The 23,395-nt window shown below is 49.0% G+C and overlaps 1 protein-coding gene across 4 annotated transcripts; it reads left to right on the forward strand.

Annotated features, from left to right (window-relative positions):
- Window positions 1-1,275: 1,275 nt before the first annotated feature.
- Window positions 1,276-23,302, forward strand: BPHL (biphenyl hydrolase like). 4 transcript variants are annotated; one of them, XM_079934100.1, is made up of 6 exons: window positions 1,286-2,218; window positions 4,553-4,719; window positions 6,051-6,204; window positions 10,784-10,915; window positions 13,806-13,929; window positions 22,717-23,302. In XM_079934100.1, exons 1-6 carry the CDS (start codon window positions 2,095-2,097, stop codon window positions 22,718-22,720), a joined length of 705 nt encoding a protein of 234 aa, XP_079790226.1. In that variant the 5' UTR covers window positions 1,286-2,094; the 3' UTR covers window positions 22,721-23,302. The 4 variants fall into 4 exon arrangements, with proteins under 4 accessions (XP_079790227.1, XP_079790228.1, XP_079790226.1 ...); XM_079934099.1 differs by having other exon boundaries at window positions 1,295-2,218; window positions 22,667-23,302; XM_079934101.1 differs by lacking the exons at window positions 13,806-13,929; window positions 22,717-23,302 and adding an exon at window positions 7,012-7,217 and having other exon boundaries at window positions 1,276-2,218; window positions 10,784-10,878.
- The last annotated feature ends 93 nt before the right edge of the window (window positions 23,303-23,395 follow it).

Below are 23,395 nucleotides of genomic sequence, written 5' to 3' on the forward strand. Positions count from 1 at the left end.
TCCCTCAGGTGTGACGACAGACAAGGTGTTGGTGACAGAACGCCAGGCACATTTCCTGCCCGATAGCCTGGCTGCAAACCCCTTCCCCACTTGGCCCCAACCTTTGCTCCCTCTCCGCCCCCGTGCTCTTGCCAGGCTGAGCTTGCCCGGTCCCCACGTGTGTCCCCAACCCCTGGGCCTTTGGTCATGCCATTTCTTCTTGTACAAGCACCCTCCCCATCACATTCTTTCTTCAGAGTTGTACCCATCTTGGAAGTTCATCTCAGATGCTGCTTTTTCAGTCTGTTCCAGGTACCTCCACCCAAGCCTGATAGAATCTCTCCATCTCTCTGAAGCCACCTTCAAAGTCCTCCGCCCTAGTAACCCTTCCCTGCCATTGAGCTCCCATCACGCCCAATTCTAGACTGCCAGGTTTTATCTCTATCTTCTTAGGCAGCCAGAAGAATGTGGGATGGGGATAATTAGAAGAAAAGAAATTTGGAATGGGGAATCAAAACACCAATACGGCAGAGCACAGAGGGAAGTCCAAGGCCTCTGGCTGGAGAGACTTCGGACTGGCCACGAAAGGGAAGCCCGTGTGAGCCCGGCCCTGGAGGGGTACAGGCCTGAGAGCCAGCAGCCCCTGGGTGTGAAACCCAGTGGCTCAGACCTCGAGAGAGATGGGGGGGCCTCATTATACATGACGTCTTCACGGTGCAAAATGCCTCTTCAAGCATGTCCTTCACACTGCTGGGAAGGGGGCCTCTCGAGAACCTGGAGGGCACGAGGAGTGATAGAGGTGCACAGTCTCCCTTAGCTGAGCTGAGCGAGCGCTGGGCACCTGTGTCTGTCTGGGGAGCTGCCTCGTTTCCTGTGCTGAACGCAGGCGTCTGACAGCTTCTCCCCTCCCTGAGGGTGTGCAGACGACGCTTCCTCTTGCCGATGAATGGATGTAAACCATGTTTCCTGAAATGACTCTGTCAGTGGAGCCTTATTCGCCTTATCTTGATTCTGGAGCTGTGCGAGGAGCAGGATGTTACTCACAAGTAACAGCAGGGTCTGTGCGACACGACCATGGCTCGGTGCTGCTATTATTGCTCCTCCCGTAATATTTCTGAGGATGACGAGCTCGTATCAGTAGTTATGTCAGGCCTTACTACCACTCAGGTCTGTCACATTTTTCCAGAAGTTGTGTGTTAAGACTCGATGTGCCTGTATCTGGCACGTTTGTTGCAGCACCTGTCCTGGCGCGCCTTTCCGTCCCTTCCGCGTGTCCCGCAGCCGTCTGGGGAGTTGATGGGAGGCTCCTAGGGCCTGATGCAGGGCCCTGTATGTGCCGTGTTGGTGTGCACCCTCACGTTGCCATCCTGGAGCTTCCGCGAGAGCAGTTGAGGACGCTGCCCAGGGCAGAGCCCCTGGGGTGGCACACGGTTAGATGCTGCAGCGTGGGAGGTCTTGGGCCAGGGAGGGCTGGCGTGGGGAGGGCTTTGATATGGACCTGCCTATCTAACAGTCAACGCAGAAACATTTCAACATCTTAAAACCAGTCTGGCCACATTGGTGCAGACGGGCATTCCTGACCAGGGGGCCCTCATGTGGCTGGCTGGAGAATGGAGAGGCCAGATGCCTACAGGACAGCCTCGGGATCAGGGCCTTCCCCCTGGACCCTGAGACCAGCCTCATCCTTGGGAACGCCACCAATGCAGCTTAAGGTCCGGCTGCCTCCTCTGGACCTGCTGAGGCCTAGACGAGTGGCTCCAGGGTCTGTGCTGGTGCCCACCTGGCATTCCACGGCGGGGGCTCCCACATCAGCCTGCACCTTGGCACCCCAGCGTGGGCCTGTAGGGTGGCCTGTGTGGCCATTGACTTCAGCAGGCCTCTCGGTGCCTCTGTGGGATAAGCCCTGAGCTGGTGCTGTAGGGTGTGCAAACATGGAGACGCAGCCCAGATCTGCAGTGTGGTGGGGAGGGGACACACGGGTCCCTTTTAGGTCTGGAAGACTGAAGCATGCATCAGGATAATCCGAGGGACCCGGGGAGGGCGCTGCAGGCGATTCGCGTATAAAAGCCTGGCTCTGTCCTCACATTTGTGCTGCTCAGTAGTTTTCCTCTGGGGATGGGGCTTTTCTCTTCCAGCTCCTCTGTGACCTCCGCCAAAGTGGCTGTGAACGGCGTCCACCTGCACTACCTGCGGACTGGAGGTGGAGAGCACGCGGTCCTGCTGCTCCCAGGAATGTTGGGTCTGGAGGTTTTTACCGAATGCTCTGCATGCTGTGTCATCTGTGCTGCGTTCACAATCCCAGATGCCCAGGCTTGATGATTAACTTTCGTGCTTTGCTGAGATGCTTTAAGTAATACTTGCTACAGTCAGTTTTAGGTGATGTAGAAAGATACCTTTCTACTTTATGCAGTTTTTATTCCTTTAAATACCCAGTTTTCTCCCATGCAAGTCCAACACTGTGTAGTTGCTTACAACTTAGGGGGATGACGGGTCAAGGAAAGCATTGTGGGAAGAAGGGATGGGTGAAGGAAGGAGATGAGTGGGTGACCAGCAGCCCAGTTTGCCTGGAATTGAGGGGTTCCAGGATGTGAGACTTCTGCTGCTCAAAGTTGGACTGATTGCCCTGTTGTACTTGACTATATGTTCAGCTAAGATCAGAGCTAAGAACAAAACTGGGCTTAAAGACTTTTTGAAGGTCGGAATTAGTTTGGCGTGAACGGAGCGTGGTAAAGCCAGGTGGGTTGCGATCTCCTCTTATAGATGAGTAGTTTAGATGTAGAAAGTTCGGGGTGGGGGAGAATTTCCAGTGATCCCAGGGCATCTCAAATTTGGTTTTAAGGGTTTTAGTATTGTTTTATTTTTAATTTAGTTAAGTAATCCCAGTATATACTTATTTCCTTATGATTTGCTTCCTTCTCTTAAAAGTAAAATGCTAAAATTTTTCAGTCACATGATGGTTCAGCTCGATGTAGCCTCAGCTGACAGTGGCACTGTTGTGGCTATTGAGGCGTCTCTGTCCAGATAGTATTTAGTATCTTTTTCCCTTGAGCTGTTGTAATGGAGGACCATATTTCCTCCAATGGCTGACGTAGAGCTAAAGCAATGAACAGTTTGCCATTGTTTCAGTATTGCTGTCATTATCCAGGTATAAAAAGCTTTTGGCAATTTAGTTTTTGCTTGTGTAGAACATTAACCTGATTCAAAAATCGAACAGCAAGTTTCTCCCCTAAACTACTGTCCCCCAGCACGCGGTTCCCCTACCCACGGGCAACCAGTGTTGATGTGTTTCTGTCTCAGGTATCATGTATCGGTAACTATTCCTTAAAGTCATTTCATTAAGGTTTTAGTATTCAAATGGTCTTTGCACTGGTCTTCAAATGTATACCTGTGTGCCAGGTATTATTGTTTCCGCAGCTGGTCTTTAGTTACACTGTTGCCTTTTCCCACCTTCTCACCTCCTGCCCCTCTGTCAGCACAGTTCCCTGGAAGACCCTCCAGTTCAGTGATCATGAGAGAAGCTTGAGATGTCAGAGCAGTAGACGTGTGCTGGAAATCCAGTTACGTTTTCAGCTTGGGTTTTCTGGGTGATTTACCTGATGCTGAGGAAGGTATATCTTGTCAGAAAGAGTGACATCATCATCCTTGATGACATTAAATGATCCTGCAGCATTGAAAGACATTTTCTAATAATTGCCCGTTTATTAAGTGAGATGTTTAGTATCCATTTGTGACCGGAGCTGTGAGTCCCCAGAAATCAAGCAGAGCTTAGAAATGAGATGCTGACTTGCCCTTGGACTGGGCTCCTTGGGAGTCTGGCCTTCCACACTGTGTGGACCACACAAGGCACGCCTGCCTGTGCACACGGTGGCCGTGACCGTGTGGGCAGGCTGGGGGCTGCCGGTCAGGTCCGCCGCCGGCCTGAGAACGTGGCTCTACTTGCTAAGATACGCTGGTTCATACAGTTGTCATGAAACAAACTTGATTTCTTCCCTCCACACCCTTCCCTCGCCCCTCATTTCAGTGTTTGAGTTTAATTTTCTGGTTTCTAGTTATAACCATAAAATAAAACCTTCAGGGCTATTCACATTAGCTTAGTAAAAGACATCTGGGATTTTAGAATTCTGCTTTGAATGACTAGGATCAAATCTCATTAATGTGTCTACACATATTATTAAGATCTCTCTCATTTGTAACAGTCATTTTTTAAAAAAAGAAAGAAAAAATAACCCAGAAGCATGTTGTATCAGTAAGTTTATTTCTATGCAGTTTCATGATTTTTTTTTTTTTTTAATAAAAAGCACGAATAAGCTGAAGACAGATCAAACGTGCTGAAATGATACAGGACCAAATGAAAAATCAGGACCTCTGTCCTTCTCATAGTAGCCACTAGGGGGAGGTGGGGGGTAGGTCTGAACTCCAGCAGGAAAGGAAGCTGCTTTGCTGGTTACAGCTGAGGTCTAACTTTGAGTAGAAACTATAGTTACTTTAAGTTTGTAGTTGTTTCTGCTTCTGATGTAGTGTGCTTGAAACAATGAAAGCATTTACTGGAGTGTAACCAAGTGACTGCTTTTAGGAAGTGGAGAGACTGATTTTGGACCTCAGATTGAGAACCTGAATAAGAAGCTCTTCACGGTGGTTGCCTGGGATCCCCGAGGGTACGGACATTCCAGACCCCCAGATCGAGATTTCCCAGTAGAATTTTTTGAAAGGGATGCAAAAGATGCTGTTGATTTGATGAAGGTGGGTCTCTTAGGCAAGAGCCCAGAGGAGGAGGGTGGCTGGGCCTGTCTTCATTTATTTTGTTTTTGTTTGTTGTTTCTTCAAGGGTAATACCATGTTACTCCTATAGAGAATTCAGGGTTCAAATGGGTATAAAGAGGAAAACAGATATATCAAACAATCTAACTATTTAGAGGTACTGCTGCCAAGACTTTGAGGCTCTACCTTTCTGGGCAATCTTATTACATGGATAAGCACACAGTCCTGTATGGATGGCATCCTACTATACCTAATGATTTTCCAGCTTACTGTTCATTGAACAGTTGATCAAGGAGTTACTTCCATGCCAATAAATACAAATTTACTTCAGTTTTATAATAGGCACTTAGTATTCTGTTGTATGGATACACTGTGTCTTAACCCCCCTCTCCTGATGGTAGCTAAATCATCTCTAAGTTGCCTTGTGTGTGTGTGTGTGTGTGTGCGTGTGCGTGTGCGTGTGCGCGTGCATGCAATTATACACGGAAGTGCGGTGACCATTGTGTTGTGCATGGAAGTTGTGGCGCTCATGTTTTGCTATTGCAGACAGTGCTGGTGTGGGCTTCCTGGACCTGTCCTGGTACATGTGTGTGAGAGCTCCGTGCACGTTTAGGAGATGACTTGCTGAGTGGCGGGAGATGCAGATATTCATTCTACAGGATAGTGCCAAAGTGTTACCCACAGTAGTCACACCAATCTAGAGTCCCGTCAGCAGGTGTCTTGGACTGATATTCGTTACTTCTTTAAATTTCCCCAGTCATTCGGTGTTTACTTCTCGCCAGCATCTCTGAGATGCTCATCTTCCCTGTCAAACACATTCTTGGAGCCTGGCTGATCACCCGAAGATCAGTGTAACCACCATCATTCTTTCCCGGCCTTCCTGTAGCCAGTTCTTCCCATAGTTGCAGTCAGTGGCTTTACCAGATGCAGCGACTGTCCTGTTTCCCTCTCTGATCTGCATACCTGTCCTCAAAGTCTTCGCTCAGACCTGCACGGACGCACACACGTTGTCACGTCCAAGTACAGCTGATCTCCACTGTTTCTGGTTCCTTGAGACTTTATCCAACCAGAAGATGTAGTCCCCTCATCATTCAAAACAGTACTATGTACTTAGTTTTTATGACCATCATATTTGCACCACAACTAATTGAGAGAAGCATTTGTGTCGTCAAATGGTGGACTCTAGGATTTTTCTTTAATGGCCAGTTGACACTCCACACACCACAGCTGTGTCGATTCTGATACTTGAGGATGATCAAGCTCTCTCCGCGGCGAGGAGCCATGACCTGTGCATTTCGTGGTATTTGTCACAGATGCTGAAGTTTAAGAAGGTCTCTTTGCTGGGGTGGAGTGATGGTGGGATAACAGCCCTCATTGCAGCTGCAAGATACCCGTCCTACATCAACAAGATGGTGATCTGGGGGGCCAACGCCTACGTGACCGACCAGGACGAGGAGATTTATCGGGGTAAGTCCCTCCACCTGGAGAGCAGCCTCCCCTCCCCCGACCTTTCTCAGGCCTTGTTTTGATGTGAGTTGACAAGTCATGTCTCATCCGTTTCCTCGGCTGTAATGTGGGAAGGTGGTGAGTTCTCAGGAGAGTAATGCAATTTAACTAGTCTGTATTTTCAAGTTTCCTATTTCCAGAAGTGACACTTTATATGAGTCAGGAAAAGGCTAATAAGTAAAGTTCGTATTTACATTTCCTGCTGTGATAGTGACCCTCAAGGAAGGAGGGGGTTGACATGAAGTGTTATTTACAGGCTCATTTCAAGTAGTGAGTGTGGAAGGGAACATTGTATTCAAACGTGAACCCGCATACTTTGATAAAGAATCGTTGTGCTAGTCACACTTTTTAAGGTTGTCCTTCAAGCTTATCTCTGAGGATTTTTAGAGACTTTTTTAGAGACGGGGAACAGGGGCTGGCAGAGTGCAGCCCGTGGGCAGACCTGGCCCACTGCCTGTTGGTGTCAAGCTGAGGCTCTGGTAGAGGGGACCAGCGCTGTGACTGCTGGGGACCCAGAGGGGTGCTTGCCTCCAGCCTGGGCTTGCTACCCAGGCCTGTACTGGGGGCCTCCTCGCCCACCAGGCGTTCCAGCTGTGGCAACTCAGGAGTCGTGGCGCCCCCAGCAAGCTGCCCAGATTGAGAGCACTGGGCTCGCGGGACGAGAGGAGGGCGCACTGAGGTCTGGGGGCCCCTGGGGCGAAAGTGCAACTGACTGAGGCTTCCCCCACTTTCCTGGCTCCAGCCTTCGGCCCCTCTGTTTCTCTTCAGGAGGCGACAGCAGGTGTGTGGGTGATGACGCCCGGCCCCGCCGTGGCTTCCCTCCTGCGTCGCCACTGCTCCTGAGGCTCCATTGCCCCAATTTGTCAGCGTGTTTTCTTAACAGAACTAAGAAACAAAACCCTCCTCGGGAAGGCCTCCTCACCGAGGCGGACATCCCGTCGTTTACTTCCGCTCCTTCTTAAATGTGTTATAAGGTAATACACTTTAAAATATGTATTTTAGCATATATCTTATATAATAGGATATATACTATAAAACAATGTATATTTATAAAACAAATATTTTATATACTTAATTTTATATAAATAACGCATACATGTATAGCATCTCTATAAATTAAATGTCGAACATATAATAGATAATATTTTTATTTTGATTATTTCATAGCTGAAGTTTTAGTTTAACTGTATAATATTTGACCCATATAAGGCAACACCTGCGACGTGAATGGACCCACCAAGGAGCACAAGGTCAGTCACTGCTGGCCCGCGCGCTGCTTCCAGCCTGAGTTGTCCATCCATGTGCCGTCTTGAAGACAGTATCGTCACATACATTCATATCCCTAAACGACACATAATTTAGTTTTATTTGTTTTTGAGCTAAACAGGGTGCCTTCATACTATATGGCATTTTCTGTGACTCACTTTTTACACATAGTTTTCTTAGAACGCCGTTTCTGAGGTTCGTTCGTGACGTTGCTGTGTGGCGTTCTGTTGGGCACACCTGTTGCACTTTATCCTCCCTCTCTTTCCTCCTAGTGTTGCTGTGAGCATCCTTGTGTGCGTGCTCGGCGTGTGAGCAGACCTCCCTGGGGAGGATGCCCGTGCTGGGGCGGCTGCGCCGTGCTTGCAGATGTGCCCTTTCAGGTGGCAGATCATTTTCCAGCAAAAGAAGCTTACACTTCCACCACCTTAGCTTAGATCCTCAACAGGAACTTGGAACTATCAGAGCTCTTAATTCTGGCCAAATGGGTGTAAGATGGTATTTTATCGGAGGTCTTAATTTGCATTTTCCTGTTACTAATGAAATTGAGAATCTTTTCATGTGTTTATGCACCACTGGGGTTTCTTCTTTTGCATTTTACCTATTTGTGCCTTTTTACTGGTTTTTAAATTTTTATTGTGTAATATATGATACATGTAAATAACACAGTATGTTTCACAGGTGTATGTTGGGAAGTGTAACAACAGAACCAGCACCCAGGAGACCCCACCCAACTCAAGCATAGAGCACTTCTGATATGAGCACAGTGTTATTGATGTGCAGTGTTACTTTGTTTTTTGGTTTTTAGTAACCTGATGACTAACTCCTTGCTGGTGAGTCATTGTGTTAGTAGTTGTGCTACCAGTGTGTGACTTGTCTTTTTGCTTTCTTTCTGGACAGAACTATTTAATTTTCGTGTGAGGAAATGGTACAATGTTTTATTTTCTCATTGCCTTGGTGAGTTTTTAGTTGAGGCATAAATGACCTGTAACGTTGAGCTGCTCTTACGTTTGCCGACGCGTCTGTCAGCTCTTTGCTCACCTTTCTTCCTTCCCCCTCACATGTCCCTTCTAAGGCCCTCTCTCTTCTCCCTGAAATTGTTCTTCAGAAGTTCTTTAAGGGCAGGTCCGGTAATAGTCAATTCAGCTCTTACTTAAAAATGTTTATTTCACGCGCACTCTTGAAACACGGTTTGGCTATAAGTACAGAAATAGAAGTGGAAGCGCATCTTCTCTGCTGTTCTGGCGTCTTCTGCCTTCCGTACCTGCTGTGTGGGTCTGACTGTCCTTCCTTTGGAGTGATATGTCTGATCTCTGGCCCTTTTTCAGATTTTCTCTTTTTCTTTGGTACACTTCTGTTTTACTACCCCGTGTTGGATTTCTTTTTGTTTATCCTATTTGGGCTACATTTAACTTTTGTCTGGATTCTTTTATCAGTTCTGAGACACACTGTCACCTGCTGATTCCCTCTGACAGTGAGTCCCCTTCCCCCCCCACCTTCCCCCTCTTGTCCCTCCTCCCTCTCCTCCTTTGGGGACTGATTAAACTTTGTAGACCGAGCATTTCCATCTCCCCGTTTCTATTCATCTCTGTGTCTCTGTGTGTAGGGCTCTGCATAATTTCTTAAGCTTTCTCTTCCAATTTTCTAGTTGTTTCGTTATCTTTACAAAGATTCTGATTGCCTTGTGGTCTTTTTTTTTTTTTTTTTTTTTTTTTTTTGCGGTACACGGGCCTCTCACTGCTGTGGCCTCTCCTGTTGCGGAGCACAGGCTCCGGACGCGCAGGCTCAGCGGCCATGGCTCACGGGCCCAACCGCTCCGCGGCATGTGGAATCTTCCCGGACCGGGTCACGAACCCGCGTCCCCTGCATCGGCAGGCGGACTCTCAACCACTGCGCCACCAGGGAAGCCCGCCTTGTGATCTTTGATGAGGAGTGGATATTTGCTTACTCTTAATCTGAAAACAAACAAAAAAGACAGTGAGCATAAGTTGAGAACACTTTCCTTCAGAGAGGATGTCCATTTGCTCCTCTTGGGAACTATGGATGGTACCAGGTTGGGACCATTTCCATCTCAGGTTCAGCTGTGTCCTCCCTCCGCCAGCCAACAGTCACCTTCCCCTGAAGCAACCCTGCCTTTGAGTGGTCTTACCACTCTTTGCTCTGTTTTCAGGATTCTCTTACACACAGACACACACACACACACACGCATACACACACACACACATACACACTCTAGTTTCCATCAATTACTGCAAACTCCAGCAGTGCAACAAAAATTATATATTATGAAAGAGCTAGTTGTTCCACTGCAAGAGGGCCTTCCCGAGGATGTGGTCTGCTACACAGCCAAGGGCAGAGCCATCTCTGGGGCATTTCTCACGGGCCGTCTTCATGCCGTCGTGCCAGCCCCTCTCTCCTCTTCCTTCTTCCCAGGTCTCCTGCCACCTCTTCATTTTCTGGCTTCTTCTCTGCATCTCCCCACCAACCCCGCCCTTGACCCCATCTGGAGTCTTCTCAGTTTTGTGCAGAGCAGTTCAGCGTCCTCAGCCTCTGGACTCAACCCTGGGCGTCCGTCTGCGGGTTCAGAAGAGTGAGCAAGTGAAAGGCAGGCACTGTCTCTATCAGGGTCAGCCTGCCTCAGACGGCAGTTCACTTTAAAGGTGGCTTTTAGCCGTTATTTCCTTTCTTAACAGAGAGTCATCTGTAATATAGTTTGTAGTTAGTAGTTACACCCATGTGCCTTCAGTGGCAGAAATTAGAATGAATGATGTGTGTGCATTTCTCAACGTACATAAATGCAGTTCAGAAAAAACTCCTGTTATAAATAATGTCATTTTCACTTAGATGACCCTAATTAGGGGAATGTCTGCTTTTATCTTATACCTTTAACAGAAAGCATTAATTTTAGATCAGTTTCATTCACTTGGTAAGAATCTACTGGTCCCTCTTTTGTGCCTGAGGGCCACAGTGGGGGACAAAACAAAGCAAAACCCCACACACAGAGCTCACATCTTGGTGGGGACCCAGCACTTGACCCTCACCACGGACACAGAAGCCACTGAAAGTGACCAGCCCTGAGCAGAGTGATGGAGGGCAGGGTCGGGGAAGGCCTGGCCGACCTGGGCGAAGCCAGCGTGAGCCACGTGGAGACTGGGGGAACACTGCCAGCTGGCAGGACAGCCAGTGCCACAGCTCTGAGTGCACTGCGCTTGGAGTATTTACAGATGAACTCTAGTCTGAGACTAAACCCATTCTTGCCCACACATCTGTCTTTCAGGTATCCGAGACGTGTCTAAATGGAGTGAGAGAACAAGAAAGCCTCTGGAAGCCCTCTATGGGTTCGACTACTTGGCCAGAACCTGTGAAAAGTGGGTGGATGGCATAAAGCAGTTTAAGCATCTTCCAGATGGTAGGTTACGTGAGCTATTCAACGGTCCCTTTGCTCATTAGAGAGGCTGCTTGAGTCCCCCAGATGCTCGAGGATTCCTCGGGGATTAACGCGCTCGCCCACTGTCCTTCCACAGTGATGTGTGAACAGAGGGTGCTGGTGATCGTGTACAATGCGAGTTCTTGTGTGATAGACCCGCCTTGCACCAGAGACAGACCATGCGCACAAAGGGTCACATTGTTGAGTCTCTCGTAGCAGACTGTTCTTTTTCCTCCGAATCCTTTGTGTGTATGATGGCAAAATCATTCTCCAGAAGCCTCAGATACTCTTCCCTTTCTAATTCCAGGATGGGTAATGAGAAAACAGACACCAGATTTTCTCTTTTTCACATTTAGAGGTGCACCCCACGACATCTTCTGTTACTAGGACAGAAAAGGAGGGATTCTCTGTCATGACCTTCAGCCCCAGAAGAATTAGTATGAGGCAGAAAGTATTCAGTCCTTTCCCAAGTTCCGAGCTAAGTTGTGTCACTTTAGCTGTGACAGATGTCTTCCTGTCTTTATCTGAAAAATTAACATGGTTTCCAATAACAGGAAGAATTGACATCCTGAAGAGAAATTCTGAATTAAAGTCTATTTTTTATAGCTATTTACATTTGTAGTCTCTCACTTTTCTAATTGCTAAAAGAATCGAGACTAGGTAAGATCTAATCTTGAAGCACATTCAGTTACAAAATTGTTGTGATTCAGGTACCAGTTTGGTCTATTCAGTAATCATTTCCAGAATGAGTCATCTGTCAAAACTTTCATAATGAGAAGGACATTTGGAAATGTTACTTTTTTGGTTTAAGTTCAAAATAGCAAGTATATCCTGTTCAAATGCAGTATCCACCCATAGAAACAGGTCCTTGAAATGTATTTCAGGAGAATGAAAAGACAACTACAGACTGGGAGAAAATATTCGCTAAAGGACTTGTATCCAAATATACAAAAAACTCTTAAAACTGAACAATAAGAAAACAACCCGAATAAAAGATGGGCCAGACAACAACGAGATCCCACTGTACACCTCTTAGAGTAGCCACACAGAGGAATTTTAGGACAGTGAAAATGCTCTGTATAATATCATCATTGCATCCACGTCATTATGCATTTGTTCAGACCCACCAAATGTGTCCACCAAGACTGTGTGCCCGGGGAATACCCCGGACTCAGGGAGGTGATGGGGCGTCCGTGCAGGTTCATCTGTTGTAAGAAGTGTCTGACGGGGTATCGACGATGGAGGAGGTTGTGCGTGTGTGGGGTTAGGGGTACGTGGGAGCTCTCTGCCTCCCACTCAGTCCTGCTGTAACCCTGAAACTCTAAAAAATGCAGTGTATTAAAGAGGGAAAGTGAGGGAGAAAGTGTCATGACACAGAGAATCTGGAAATGTATGAATCGTCTACGGCAAGGCTGTTAACAAACTTATCTCCCCTCAGTACTGATTCCTCTGACAGGAGCCCTGGTCTTGTACGCGAGGCTATGGCTGCTCAGTTCAGTTTCGGGATTGAGCGCCAGATCTGGAGTCAGGCCCGGGGGCGGAGTCTGGCTTTGCCACGTGGCTGCCGTTTGAGTGGGTTCAGGCAGGTCGCTTAGCCTCTCTGAGCAGCAGTTCCGGGTCTGTGAACTGGAGATACTGGGAACTACCCCAGGAAGCTGCTGGGAGGATGATATACGTGAGGTGAGGTGTTTTTATACATACACACGTGTATATAAGGTAGGTGAGGTTTTGTATACTATGTGAGGTTACATACGTGAGGTTTTATGTATATATTCCACGTGAGGTTGTACATGTGAGGCTTCACGTGTATACTCACACGTGAGGTTCCGTACGCGCGGCTTTGGTACAGTACCAGCTCCAGGGTGAGTGCTCAGGAAAAGGTTAACCGCTACTACTGTAAAAGTACTTGAGTTACGAGCAGTTGTGCTACTGTACGAGTTAAAGCCTGGACCTCCTGTGGCTCACGGGTGCCGAGTCACTGGGACGGCTCCTGACACGCGGGGTGGGCTCGGGAACACTGGCGTTAATCGCCACGGGGCTGCTCAGTGGCGGGTGCGGCCCCCCCCAGGGCCAGCAGGCAGTGACCCCCACCCAAGAGGAGGGAGGAGCCACTGCCTGGACAGCACTCAGGGACCCCGGCTTTCTCAGGGCAGCTGGGGAGGACAGGGCTAGCTCTGGGGTGCCTGCTGGGAGCAGGGCACCGCCTCTTAGCGGTACAGCCACCCCGGGGATGTATGATTGTCCCTGACCAACCGAGAGAGGCCAAAAAACTCATGGAGTTAGGGCACCCCCAAGATTTCCCCAGCAGGAAATGGCAGGACAGGAAGTGGAACCTGACTTGTGCCATGTGAGCCTTAGAAATGCTGCCACACATCAGGGTGAGAGCCTCTGTCAGGGGTGTTGGGGCGGGACGGATGGACGGCAGCTTCTGCACAGCTGCAGTTGTATCTTCACCGTGAGGGACACAGGCTTGAGGGCCAGAGGGCCCCACTGAAGACACTATTTCACGGGAGGAGCTTTTCAGGTAGCAAGCGCCTACCATCGTTCGGCAGACAGCGAACGGCCCCACGTAATATAGAGACTTGTGGGGTTTTTGTTTGTTTTAACTACTGTTTTCATGAATTATGAATTTAAATCAGGCAAGAGTGCTTGTTCACTGGTAGAGCTTAAAAGAAAAAAGCCAGGAGAGAAACAGAAAAGGAAACCCAAAGAATGTCAGAGCTGGAAGGCACTCAGACCCCGACTGATCCAGGCCAGTCTCGTAGAGACAGATGCTAAGGGCGGGGGGTGGGGGTGGGGGAGGTTTGTCCGCGCTCTGCGCCTCCCCACCCCTAGGAGGGTCACGGGAAAACAGAGTCTCCGTGTCTTTCAGGTAACATCTGTCGGCACCTGCTGCCCCTGGTTCAGTGCCCCACCCTAATCGTGCACGGTGAGAAGGACCCTCTGGTCCCGAGCTTCCATGCCGACTTCATACACAAACACGTGAAGGGGTCACGGTGAGTCCAGCGTGAGCCAGCACTCTGCCCTGGGGGCTTGGGAGGCAACCGGGAGAAGCTCTAGGAAGAGAAGAAGCATGAGGGTTGGGTTTTTCAGGTGCATCCGCCCGAGAGGAGGGATTTTTGTCCCGTGTGAACCAACAGTCCTGCTGTATTTAGGGAACAGGGGGCCAAGGAGCCCTGGCATCCGAGGGCAGGAGCTCTGAGGGCTGCAGCACATCAGCCTAAACAGTCACCTATCATTTGGGAACTTTCGTTATAAAAGCACTGCTCACCCAGTAAAGAAGGTTTGTAAAATCAAAAGAAGAAAGCAATCGCCGTTGCTTACCATCCATTTAACTACCTCCATTAATAGCAGTTTTGTGCACTACTCCTTTCTAGTTCTTTTAACATAGATACAGTCATATTCAACTCTGATTCCTGCTTTTTTCCCACTTAAAATTATGTTGTAAACTTTTCGTGTTATTTCAGCCTTAAATATGTACACATCAGAGGAGAACCTGTTATTCAGAATCACAAAACAGCAGCGTCTGCCAAGCCAGCTGTGTTGGTGGCCCATTCGATTAAATGGCAGAGACACATTCCTTGTCTGTGTAGCCCCGTTTCTGCCAGCCAGCCTGGGGACGCCAGAGAACCTAATAAGACATGTCAGCAGAAATTCTGTTCTTCAATCCCATTTGTTTTTATATGGAACAGAAATTTATAATTTAAATACTTTGGCTGACACGGGAGCCAGCTTCTGCTGTTGCTTATATCAAGATGAAAATTCCACGTTGAGCAAGCTCAGAATTTCCTTGATATGCAGTGATGCACATCCTGAAGGAGAAAATGGGATGTGACCAGGAGCTGGTGGCCTGGCTTTGTTTTTTTTAAGCAAACCTACTGGAAAATAAACACCCAAGTGAGCCTTGATCCCTTCAGAGACTGTATATGAATTCCAGAGCTGCTGTCATTAGTCAGGACGTCTTTGGAATTGTACAGAATTCTTTGGAAATTGGCGTTGTTAGTGACCTAAGAACACCCTCCCACCCCCCCGCCCCCGCCCTGACCTTCCATGAGCCGATTCCGATGCCCTGCAGGCCAGCCCTGCCTGGTAGGTCAGCAGTGGTCCCTGAGCTGAGAGTCCCCACGGTCCAGCAGGGAGAGTAGAAACAGCTCCTCTACCTCCTAATCATACTAGTTATTCCGTGATCGATTTTAACAAATGTCTCAGAGAATTTTTAAATGTGGGAGACACGCTTCTTATTCTGCAGTAAAACAGCATTCCTACAATTCCTGTCTAATTCCTGTGTCCAAAGAGCATTTTATATTTAAAAGGCATTTCACATATGATTACATACTTCACAACAACCTTATGGGAAAAGATTTTGTCCCAATTTACAGATGAGAAAATCAAGGCTGAGACGTGTTAAGTAATCTTCCAAGGTTGCATGGCTAGTAAACGACAAATCCTGGGGTTTTTTCGTCCTAATACAGTGCGTTCCCCCACAGCACAGCTGCCTCTCATAAACATACTCTTATTTTAATATGATGGTAAGATGCCTGTGTCATATGCTTGCTGACCTGGTTAATTGTCTTCTAACTTCAGAAATGACAGGGTTTTGCACAGTGAGTCTCATGATAAATGCAGTGTGTCCCTTAGAGAGCCAGATTCAGTAAAAGTCTGCAGGAAAGTTTAATTTAGGAATTCTGCTCCAGACCCATCTCCTAGCAACAGGATACATCAATATGGGAGAAGAATATTCCCTTGCCATTCAGATGTTAATGGTTTTAGTACACTCTCTTGTGGAAGGTCATTTTCTTAGAGCAGGATTCTTTGGAAAAAATGAGTTGAGAGTAAAGTGTTACACTTGCTCCCTTCCTCTGCCAGAAGAGCCCTTTATGTTGGGCGTGAACCTAAAACACGGTGGTTGATTCTGGACCCACAAAAAGAGGGTCGATTCCTTGAGCACCAAGGTCGCCCTCCGACTGTGCACAGGCCTCTCACCCCAGGGGGGCAACTCCGAGTGCAGGTGCTTCCGACGAACTTGGGGTTTCATTTCCCTGCCAGGTACATTTATGATTAAAGAATTAAAGGCACAAGTGTGTCGCTCAAAGATTGTACTACAAATAGATAATCAGGTGTGAAACGAATGCCTTTCTCTCCTGGAAGGGGGCTGAGCGCAGGGTGGGTGCTCAGCAGGCCCACTTCCTGCCTGTGACAATTGTCTCTCTCTGTTCTCTTTGCTGGAGAAGAACCACAGCATCTCCTGGAGACAGAGACCTCAGAGATCACTCAAGTTCAGTGATTTTAGATTTTGTTTTTAGGCAGTTGAGCCCCTCCTCCTAACAAACTCTTCTGCAGAAGTTCCAGATACAAAGCATAAGATAGTGGCCGCTGTGATTTTCCCCCGCTCGGCCAGCCCTCCCTCCTAGATCGCACAGCACTGACACCGCCGCCTGCCTGTCTAGCCAGCCTCTGCTTGAGCGCCTCCAGTTGCCGAGCACGCCTGGTCCTCGGGGCCACCCAGCTTGCTGTCACAGTTGGCGCCGAGCAGAGCCTGCGCCCTTCGGACCCTTCGGGGCTGGCGTGGACGGGCCCCTGGAAGCAGAAGGGCTGATCTGGCTCAGGAGAGGGTGAGGCTTCACGGAGGGTGTGACCACCGCGCTGCAGTGGAGACACGGGGTGCTCGCCGTGCGTGGTCGTCAGCTCCGGCTGCTGTGACAAAGACCGCACACTGGGCGGCTGAAACTACGGACATTGAGGCCCTCACAGTCTAGAGGCTGGACGTCCAAGATCAGGGTGGCAAGGGGTTGGTCTGTCCCGAGGCCTTTCTCCTTGGTGTGCAGGTGCCACGTTCTCCCTGTGTCCTCACACGGTCGTCGCTCTGTGTGGGCATCTGTGTCCTGATCTCTTCTCATAAGGACACCCATCAGATTAGATTAGGGCCCACCTGTGTGACCTCACTTTAACATAATACCTCTTTAAAGACCTGATATCCAAGCACGGTCACACTGAGGTACTGGGGTTAGGACTTCAACATGCGAATTGGGAGGCGCGGCTCAGCCCACAACAGTACGTTTCTGAGGAGGTTCTCAGATCTCAGAAATTGGGGGCCCAGCAGAGATCAGGATCTGGGTTCAGACCCGGCTACGCGTGACCAGCCCCTTGCCCCTTCCCTGCCTGGAGTCCCGCGCCCCTTGCCCCTTCCCTGCCTGGCCAGGGCCACCCAGCCTCCGGGCACAGCTTGGCTGTCTCTTTCTGCTCCTCCACTTACTCACCGTTCTGAGGCCACGCGGCCCCTTACTGGCACCTTACTAGCAGCAGCGAGCAGGCCATCCTCTGTCCCGGACGCGGTCTAGTTCGGCCTCAAGGCACTTGGTACACGGTGAAAGGAAGAATGCGAGCATCGCACGGCCACATCTGTGGGTGGCAGGGGTCCCTGAGTGGTGACTCAGGCCCGGAAAGTGTGTTGTGGAGTCCACCTGCAGGTTCTGGGGCCAGAGAACAGACCCGGAAGGAAGGACGAGGGCCGGAGTCCACGTGTGCAGAGAGGTGGGGCCTTGGGCTCTGTGTGGGCCAGAGGGGAGGGGTGGGAAACGGAGTCGCACCTGGAGACCAGAGTCAGGGTTTGGGGGCCCTGAGCAGCATTCGCAGCCGCGGTGGCTACAGCACAGCAGGGGCTCAGATGGACCCGGGGGGGGGGGCGGTGCTGGTGATGAATCGTGCCCGTAAGCAGGTGGACGTGTTTCTGTACCTCTGTTTCCTGTGTGTCACATGGGGATGGTGATGCCTGTCATCTCAGATAACTTTGTGAGGAATGAATGGGGATGTATGTGCACGTTCAGACGAATAAGAATTCGGCACACGGTAGCTGCCTTCATGGATGGAATGCTGGTGTGGGTGTAGGTGGTCTGGGGCCCAGGAGACAGCAGGGTAGAGCTCGATGGGCAGTCAGGCACATTGCCCTCGGTCAGCTGTACGTGTGCACACACACGTATTTATATATCGTATGCGTGTGTGGACATGTAATATATCTATAGTGAGAGAGGATTGACTTACTATGGGAGTCAGGCATTGGCTTGTGCAGCTACAGAGGCTGAGAAGTCCAAGATCTGCAGTCAGCAGCTGGAGGCCCAGGAGAGCTCATGCTGTGGTTCAGTCTGACTCTGAAGACCAGAGAACCAGAAAGAGCTGATGTTGCAGTGCAAGTCTGAAGGCAGGAAAAAGCCAGTGCCCCAGTTTGAAGACAGGCAGGAGGAGTTCCTCTTGCTCAGGAGAGGGCCAGCCGTTTGTGCTATTCGGGCCGTCAACTGATTGGATGAGGCCCACCCACGTGGGGAGGGCAGTCTGCTGTGCTCAGTCTGCTGATTCAGATGTGACTCTCATCCTGAAACACCCTCACACACACACCCAGAATCATGTCTGACCAAAGGCACCTGTGGCTCAGCCAAGTTGACACGTAAACCCAGCCCTGGCTGAGGGCAGCTGGCAGGAGCTGTCCTCAGAGGTCTTGGCCTGGCGGTGGGAGCGCTAAGGGTGCCTGGGTTCCCCAGGTCGTGGGTCAGGTGCTGGCCTCTGTCTGATCACAGGAGGGAGGAGGGGCCTCGCTCTGCAGCTTCCTGGCCTTGTCCAGTCTGGCCAGCGGTGGGAAGATGGCCCCAGACCTCCAAGGTGAGCAGGGGGGTGGCGTGCCCCTGCGGGCGCGAAGTAAAACGGTCTTGTGCTGGCAGCAGGTTCGTTCCGGTTCCGTGGAGAGGGGGTCCGGCAGACACCGAAGGAAGGGGGACGCACCCCCCTCAGCTGCCCGGATGACCCTTCCCACCCCCTCCTCAGCTGCTGTTTCTAGTTCCTCCTCTCTGACTGCAGGCAGCTCAAGAACCGCTTTAGGGCCAGGTTCCAGGATTAACTCCAAACAGGACCAGCCTCATCCTTACAAAGCCGGGTCCTGGTGTCTCACAGTGGGGGGAAGGGAGGGGCTCATCCTTTCTAGACAAATCTCACCCATGACATTTTCTAAAATCATTTTTTAACACCTCTATTGGAGTATAATTGCTTTACAATGGTGTGTTAGTTTCTGCTGTATAACAAAGTGAATCAGCTATACATACACGTATATCCCCATATCCCCTCCCTCTTGCGTCTCCCTCTCACCCTCCCTATTCCACCCCTCTAGGTGGTCACAGAGCACCAAGCTGATCTCCCTGTGCTATGCGGCTGCTTCCCACTAGCTATCTGTTTTACATTTGATAGTGTAAATATGTCCATGCCACTCTCTCACTTCGTCCCAGCTATCCTTTCCCCCTGCTGTGTCCTCAAGTTCGTTCTCTACGTTTGCATCTTTATTCCTGTCCTGCCTCTAGGTTCATGAGAACCATTTTTATTTTAGATTCCATATATATGTGTCAGCATACGGTATTTGTTTTTCTCTTTCTGACTGACTTCACTCTGTATGACAGACTCTAGGTCCATCCATCTCACTACAAATAACTCAATTCCATTTCTCTTTATGGCTGAGTAATATTCCATTGTATATATGTGCCACATCTTCTTTATCCATTCATCTGTTGATGGACACTTAGGCTGCTTCCATGTCCTGGCTATTGTAAATAGAGCTGCAATGAACATTGTGCTACATGACTCTTTTTGAATTACGGTTTTCTCAGGGTCTATGCCCAGTAGTGGGATTGCTGGGTCGTATGGTAGTTCTATTTTTAGCTTTTTAAGGAACCTCCATACTGTTCTCCATAGTGGCTGTATCAATTTACATTCCCACCAACAGTGCAAGAGGGTTCCCTTTTCTCCACACCCTCTCCAGCATTTATTGTTTGTAGATTTTTTGATGATAGCCATTCTGACTGGTGTGAGGTGATACCTCATTGTGGTTTTGATTTGCGTTTCTCTAATGATTAGTGATGTTGAGCATCCTTTCATGTGTTTGTTGGCAATCCGTATTTCGTCTTTGGAGAAATGTCTGTTTAGGTCTTCTGCCCATTTTTGGATTGGATGGTTTCTTTTTTTGATATTGAGCTGTATGAGCTGCTTGTATATTTTGGAGATTAATCCTTTGTCAGTTGCTTCGTTTGCAAATATTTTCTCCCATTCTGAGAGTTGTCTTTTCGTCTTGTTTATGGTTTCCTTTGCTCTGCAAAAGCTTTTAAGTTTCATTAGGTCCCATTTATTTTCATTTCTCTAGGAGGTGGTTCAAAAAGGATCTTGCTGTGATTTATGCCATAGAGTGTCCTACCTACGTTTTCCTCTAAGAGTTTTATAGTGTCTGGCCTTACATTTAGGTCTAAAATCTCTTTAAGGTAAGAATTTTCCAATTGCGGTCGATTGTGGTCGCCAGCAAACGTAAATAAATTGTCTCCTAGTTGGAACATTTTGTTGATACGCTGTACATAACTGGAACCTTCATAACGACTTTCTTACATTGTGAAGCACAATACAGATAGAATAATGGACGAATAGCAAACGTGTATTAAGTGTCTACTGTGCGCCCAGAGATAATTTCATCTTCAGAATAACCCTCTGGGGTGGACACTGTTACTGTCCCCACTTTCCAGGTGAGCAGCTGCGGTTCAGGGAGATGCTGTCGCTTGCTGGTAAAGAGCCTACGTTGGTCAGACTGGGTTGTCTTGCCCCCATAATAGCCAGCGCCTTCAGCCTGTTTCTCCTTCGCCCACTCGCACGTAGGGAGCATCGTCCAAGGACTGTCCAGGAGAGGTGGAGGGAGACTAGAGGGACTTGAATTCCTCAAAAGGTCTAGAGTCACATTTCTTTTTCTAAAGGTGCTAAATGCAGTGAGGAACCTGCCCCAGCAAATAGGATCTAGCATCTACCCCCGAGGGGTCCATCCTCTCCAGCTGAGCCGTGTGTCTGGCAGTGGGGAATTTCCTACTCGTTTTCCTGGAAAGTGTGATTGTTTGAACACCACTCTCCAGGAGCGCGTGATGTGATCCTTTGTTAAGTGGGTGAGAGTCTGGGTCAGCAGCAGTGGCCACGCTGCCTTGGCAGCCCCGTGTTTACAGCCGTCCGGGGCAGCGCTGCCCCAAGAGGAGCACATGGCAGGGATCGTGCCCTCTGTATCAGACCTCAGGGAGGGCTGTGTTGAGGACCCCGCAATGACCCCACAGCTATCCAGGAGCAGAGCTGTCTTAGTCATACCCTCATTTATCCATCTGTCTGTCCGTCCCTCTGTCTGCCCATCCTCAGTCCAGTGCAGTTCTGAATGCAGATGCCTCGGAGCAGGGCTCCCCTATTTTTAACGAGGGGCCCAGTTGTTATTTCCCGAGACTGAGATTACTACTGGGAGAACACAGACAGCACTGAGGCTAAAAGACGGGATCGCAGCTGCTGTCTCTCCTTCCTTCTTGGGCGTCTGAACAAATAATGGGAGTGGGTTGGCTCCCCGCACAGGAGGACTTGCAGGTTTGGCAGGGTGGGTCTCTGCTTCAGAGTCCAGCTTGGTCCACGTTGGAAGGTGCAGGGTATCCCAGACATGCCCTTCTGTGACTGCCAGCATCCTCGGCAGTTGGTTCTTTTCTGTCTCCTGAGAACAGAGGCCGTGACTGTCCCTGTGAGCCCCGTCCCTCTGGAGGGCAGCTGGTCCCTTCTCTGGGGTGGTGCAGCTCATACTTCTTTTCTGAATAGCATTAACGTTGACTTGGAAATGCCCTGGTTATTGTTAATGGCGTTATTAACCTTCCCCAGGGCCTCAGAAAGATGCCAGCAACAGATCCTCCTTTCAAGCCAGTGATCTTGATAGTCTGGGTTCCCTCACACCCCCGCAGTCCCCGTGCGGTTGTTTGCAGGAGGCCCAGCATCGCACAGGGACAGCTCTGTTCCAAGCTCCCTCTTGCCATGCGTCCTCCCTCATGTTCACTGAGGTCCCTAGAGCTCTCAGCTCCCCACCCCGTGGAAAGCACAGAGAAGCAGGAAAAGCAGTAACTGGCAGTTTGCCCCAGTGTAGTCCTTTTAACGTCTAACTGTATTGTGGACAGAACAAGTCAGACTTGTGCTTATATCCTAGAACCTTTGTTTAAAACTTATTGTCTGCACTTTTATAGTCAATAAATAGAATGTGTAACTCAGAAGTCTGCCTTTATTAAAGAAACTGCAGACCAGCCACATTTGACCAAAGCCCTGTTGAAAGGAAGAAGCCTCCCGAGGATGGTGAGGTGTCTTGACAGCTGCACAACCAAGGGCGGGTGGCTAATGCAGGTTCCTGCTACCCTCACAAGCTTCAGGAACATTTACTTACCCTTCGTCTGGTGGCTTGTATGCAGACCTGCTCAATCCTCCAAAATGACGGGGTGATTTGGAACCTTGAACAACAGGCCTACAGGGGCTGTGAATTCTGGTTTGGGTTTTCCCACTACATAGATATTCCAAGAGGTTCCAATCCAGTGGATCCTGCACACTTCCTCTTTTTATCATCTTTCCAACCCTCTCTCTCAAAACCAATGTTATTAAAAAGATTTTTTTTCTTAGGTAACCACCAATTACATCTCCCACTCTGTCAGGTTTGCAGTCAAACTATTTCTTACCTGATTCAATTCCAAGCACAGTGTGTGTGCTCTGTCACTGTTATGTCTCTCTTCTGGGACCATTCGTAAGATGTACCTTACACTTTCTTCCTAATAGAGGTGATGGAAAAAAAACCAGGGCAGTTTCTCACTTGAGGTTTTCATGAAACAATAGGGAGGGTAACAGGTTTTTAGGTGATGTGCCGCTAACCATAATCTTTTTTTTTAGGTTGCATCTGATGCCAGAGGGCAAGCACAACCTGCATTTACGTTTTGCAGGTGAATTCAACAAGTTAGCGGAAGACTTCCTGCAGTGACAGTGTCCCCGAGGACATGTGACCTGTGAATCCCGAGCCTGGGGCTTGAGCCTGGTGCTGCCTTGGAAACCCACCTGCGGGTCACCCCCCAGTTCACCTGCCTTTCCAGGCTCCCCGCGCCTCCCCACAAACGGCTCCTAATCCAACAGCAATGATAAGCATCCTCTAGCTTTCATAGCTACAAAAATTAAACCTGATTTTTCAGTGTTGTTAATTTCTACCATTGTCTTAAAAAATAAATTGCTATCATGATTTACTTTACTTTCAGGTTAACGTTCAGTGAAGCATTTGTAGTGTTCACGACCGCTCCTCTAAGATGAGTTGAATTTACGCGGTGCCTTTTATCTGAGAGGTGCAAGCGTGCACTGGTCTTTGTATTCATCACATTGTTCACAGAGAAGTGGCTAAGCTGAAGACAGCCCTCGCCCGGGGCCCTGGATTCCACACGTTCACGGGGTTGCTGCAACCACAGCAAGCCGAGGAGGAAGGTCGGCTTTGTCCCCAGATCTCTATCCACCTCCACACACCTGGGCTCCTTTCCTTGAATACTTTGGGTCAGTGAAGCTAAAAATATGCCTTCTGGTCTCTCTTTATTAAAAGAGAGGAAAGGCTATTAATTAAAAACATGAAAGTAGAAATCC

This window comes from Stenella coeruleoalba, assembly GCF_951394435.1.
Source record: "Stenella coeruleoalba genome assembly, chromosome: 10".
In the NCBI taxonomy this organism is placed as follows: domain Eukaryota; kingdom Metazoa; phylum Chordata; class Mammalia; order Artiodactyla; family Delphinidae; genus Stenella; species Stenella coeruleoalba.

What these genes read in the sequence shown, in the direction of transcription:
- BPHL (XM_079934099.1), top strand. Translation starts at nt 2,095, where the DNA reads ATGGGGCTTTTCTCTTCCAGCTCCTCTGTGACCTCCGCCAAAGTGGCT. An exon ending in GCTGCTCCCAGGAATGTTGG is followed by an intron (nt 2,219 to 4,552) that starts GTCTGGAGGTTT and finishes GACTGCTTTTAG; the next exon opens with GAAGTGGAGAGACTGATTTT. An exon ending in GGACGAGGAGATTTATCGGG is followed by an intron (nt 6,205 to 10,783) that starts GTAAGTCCCTCC and finishes TCTGTCTTTCAG; the next exon opens with GTATCCGAGACGTGTCTAAA.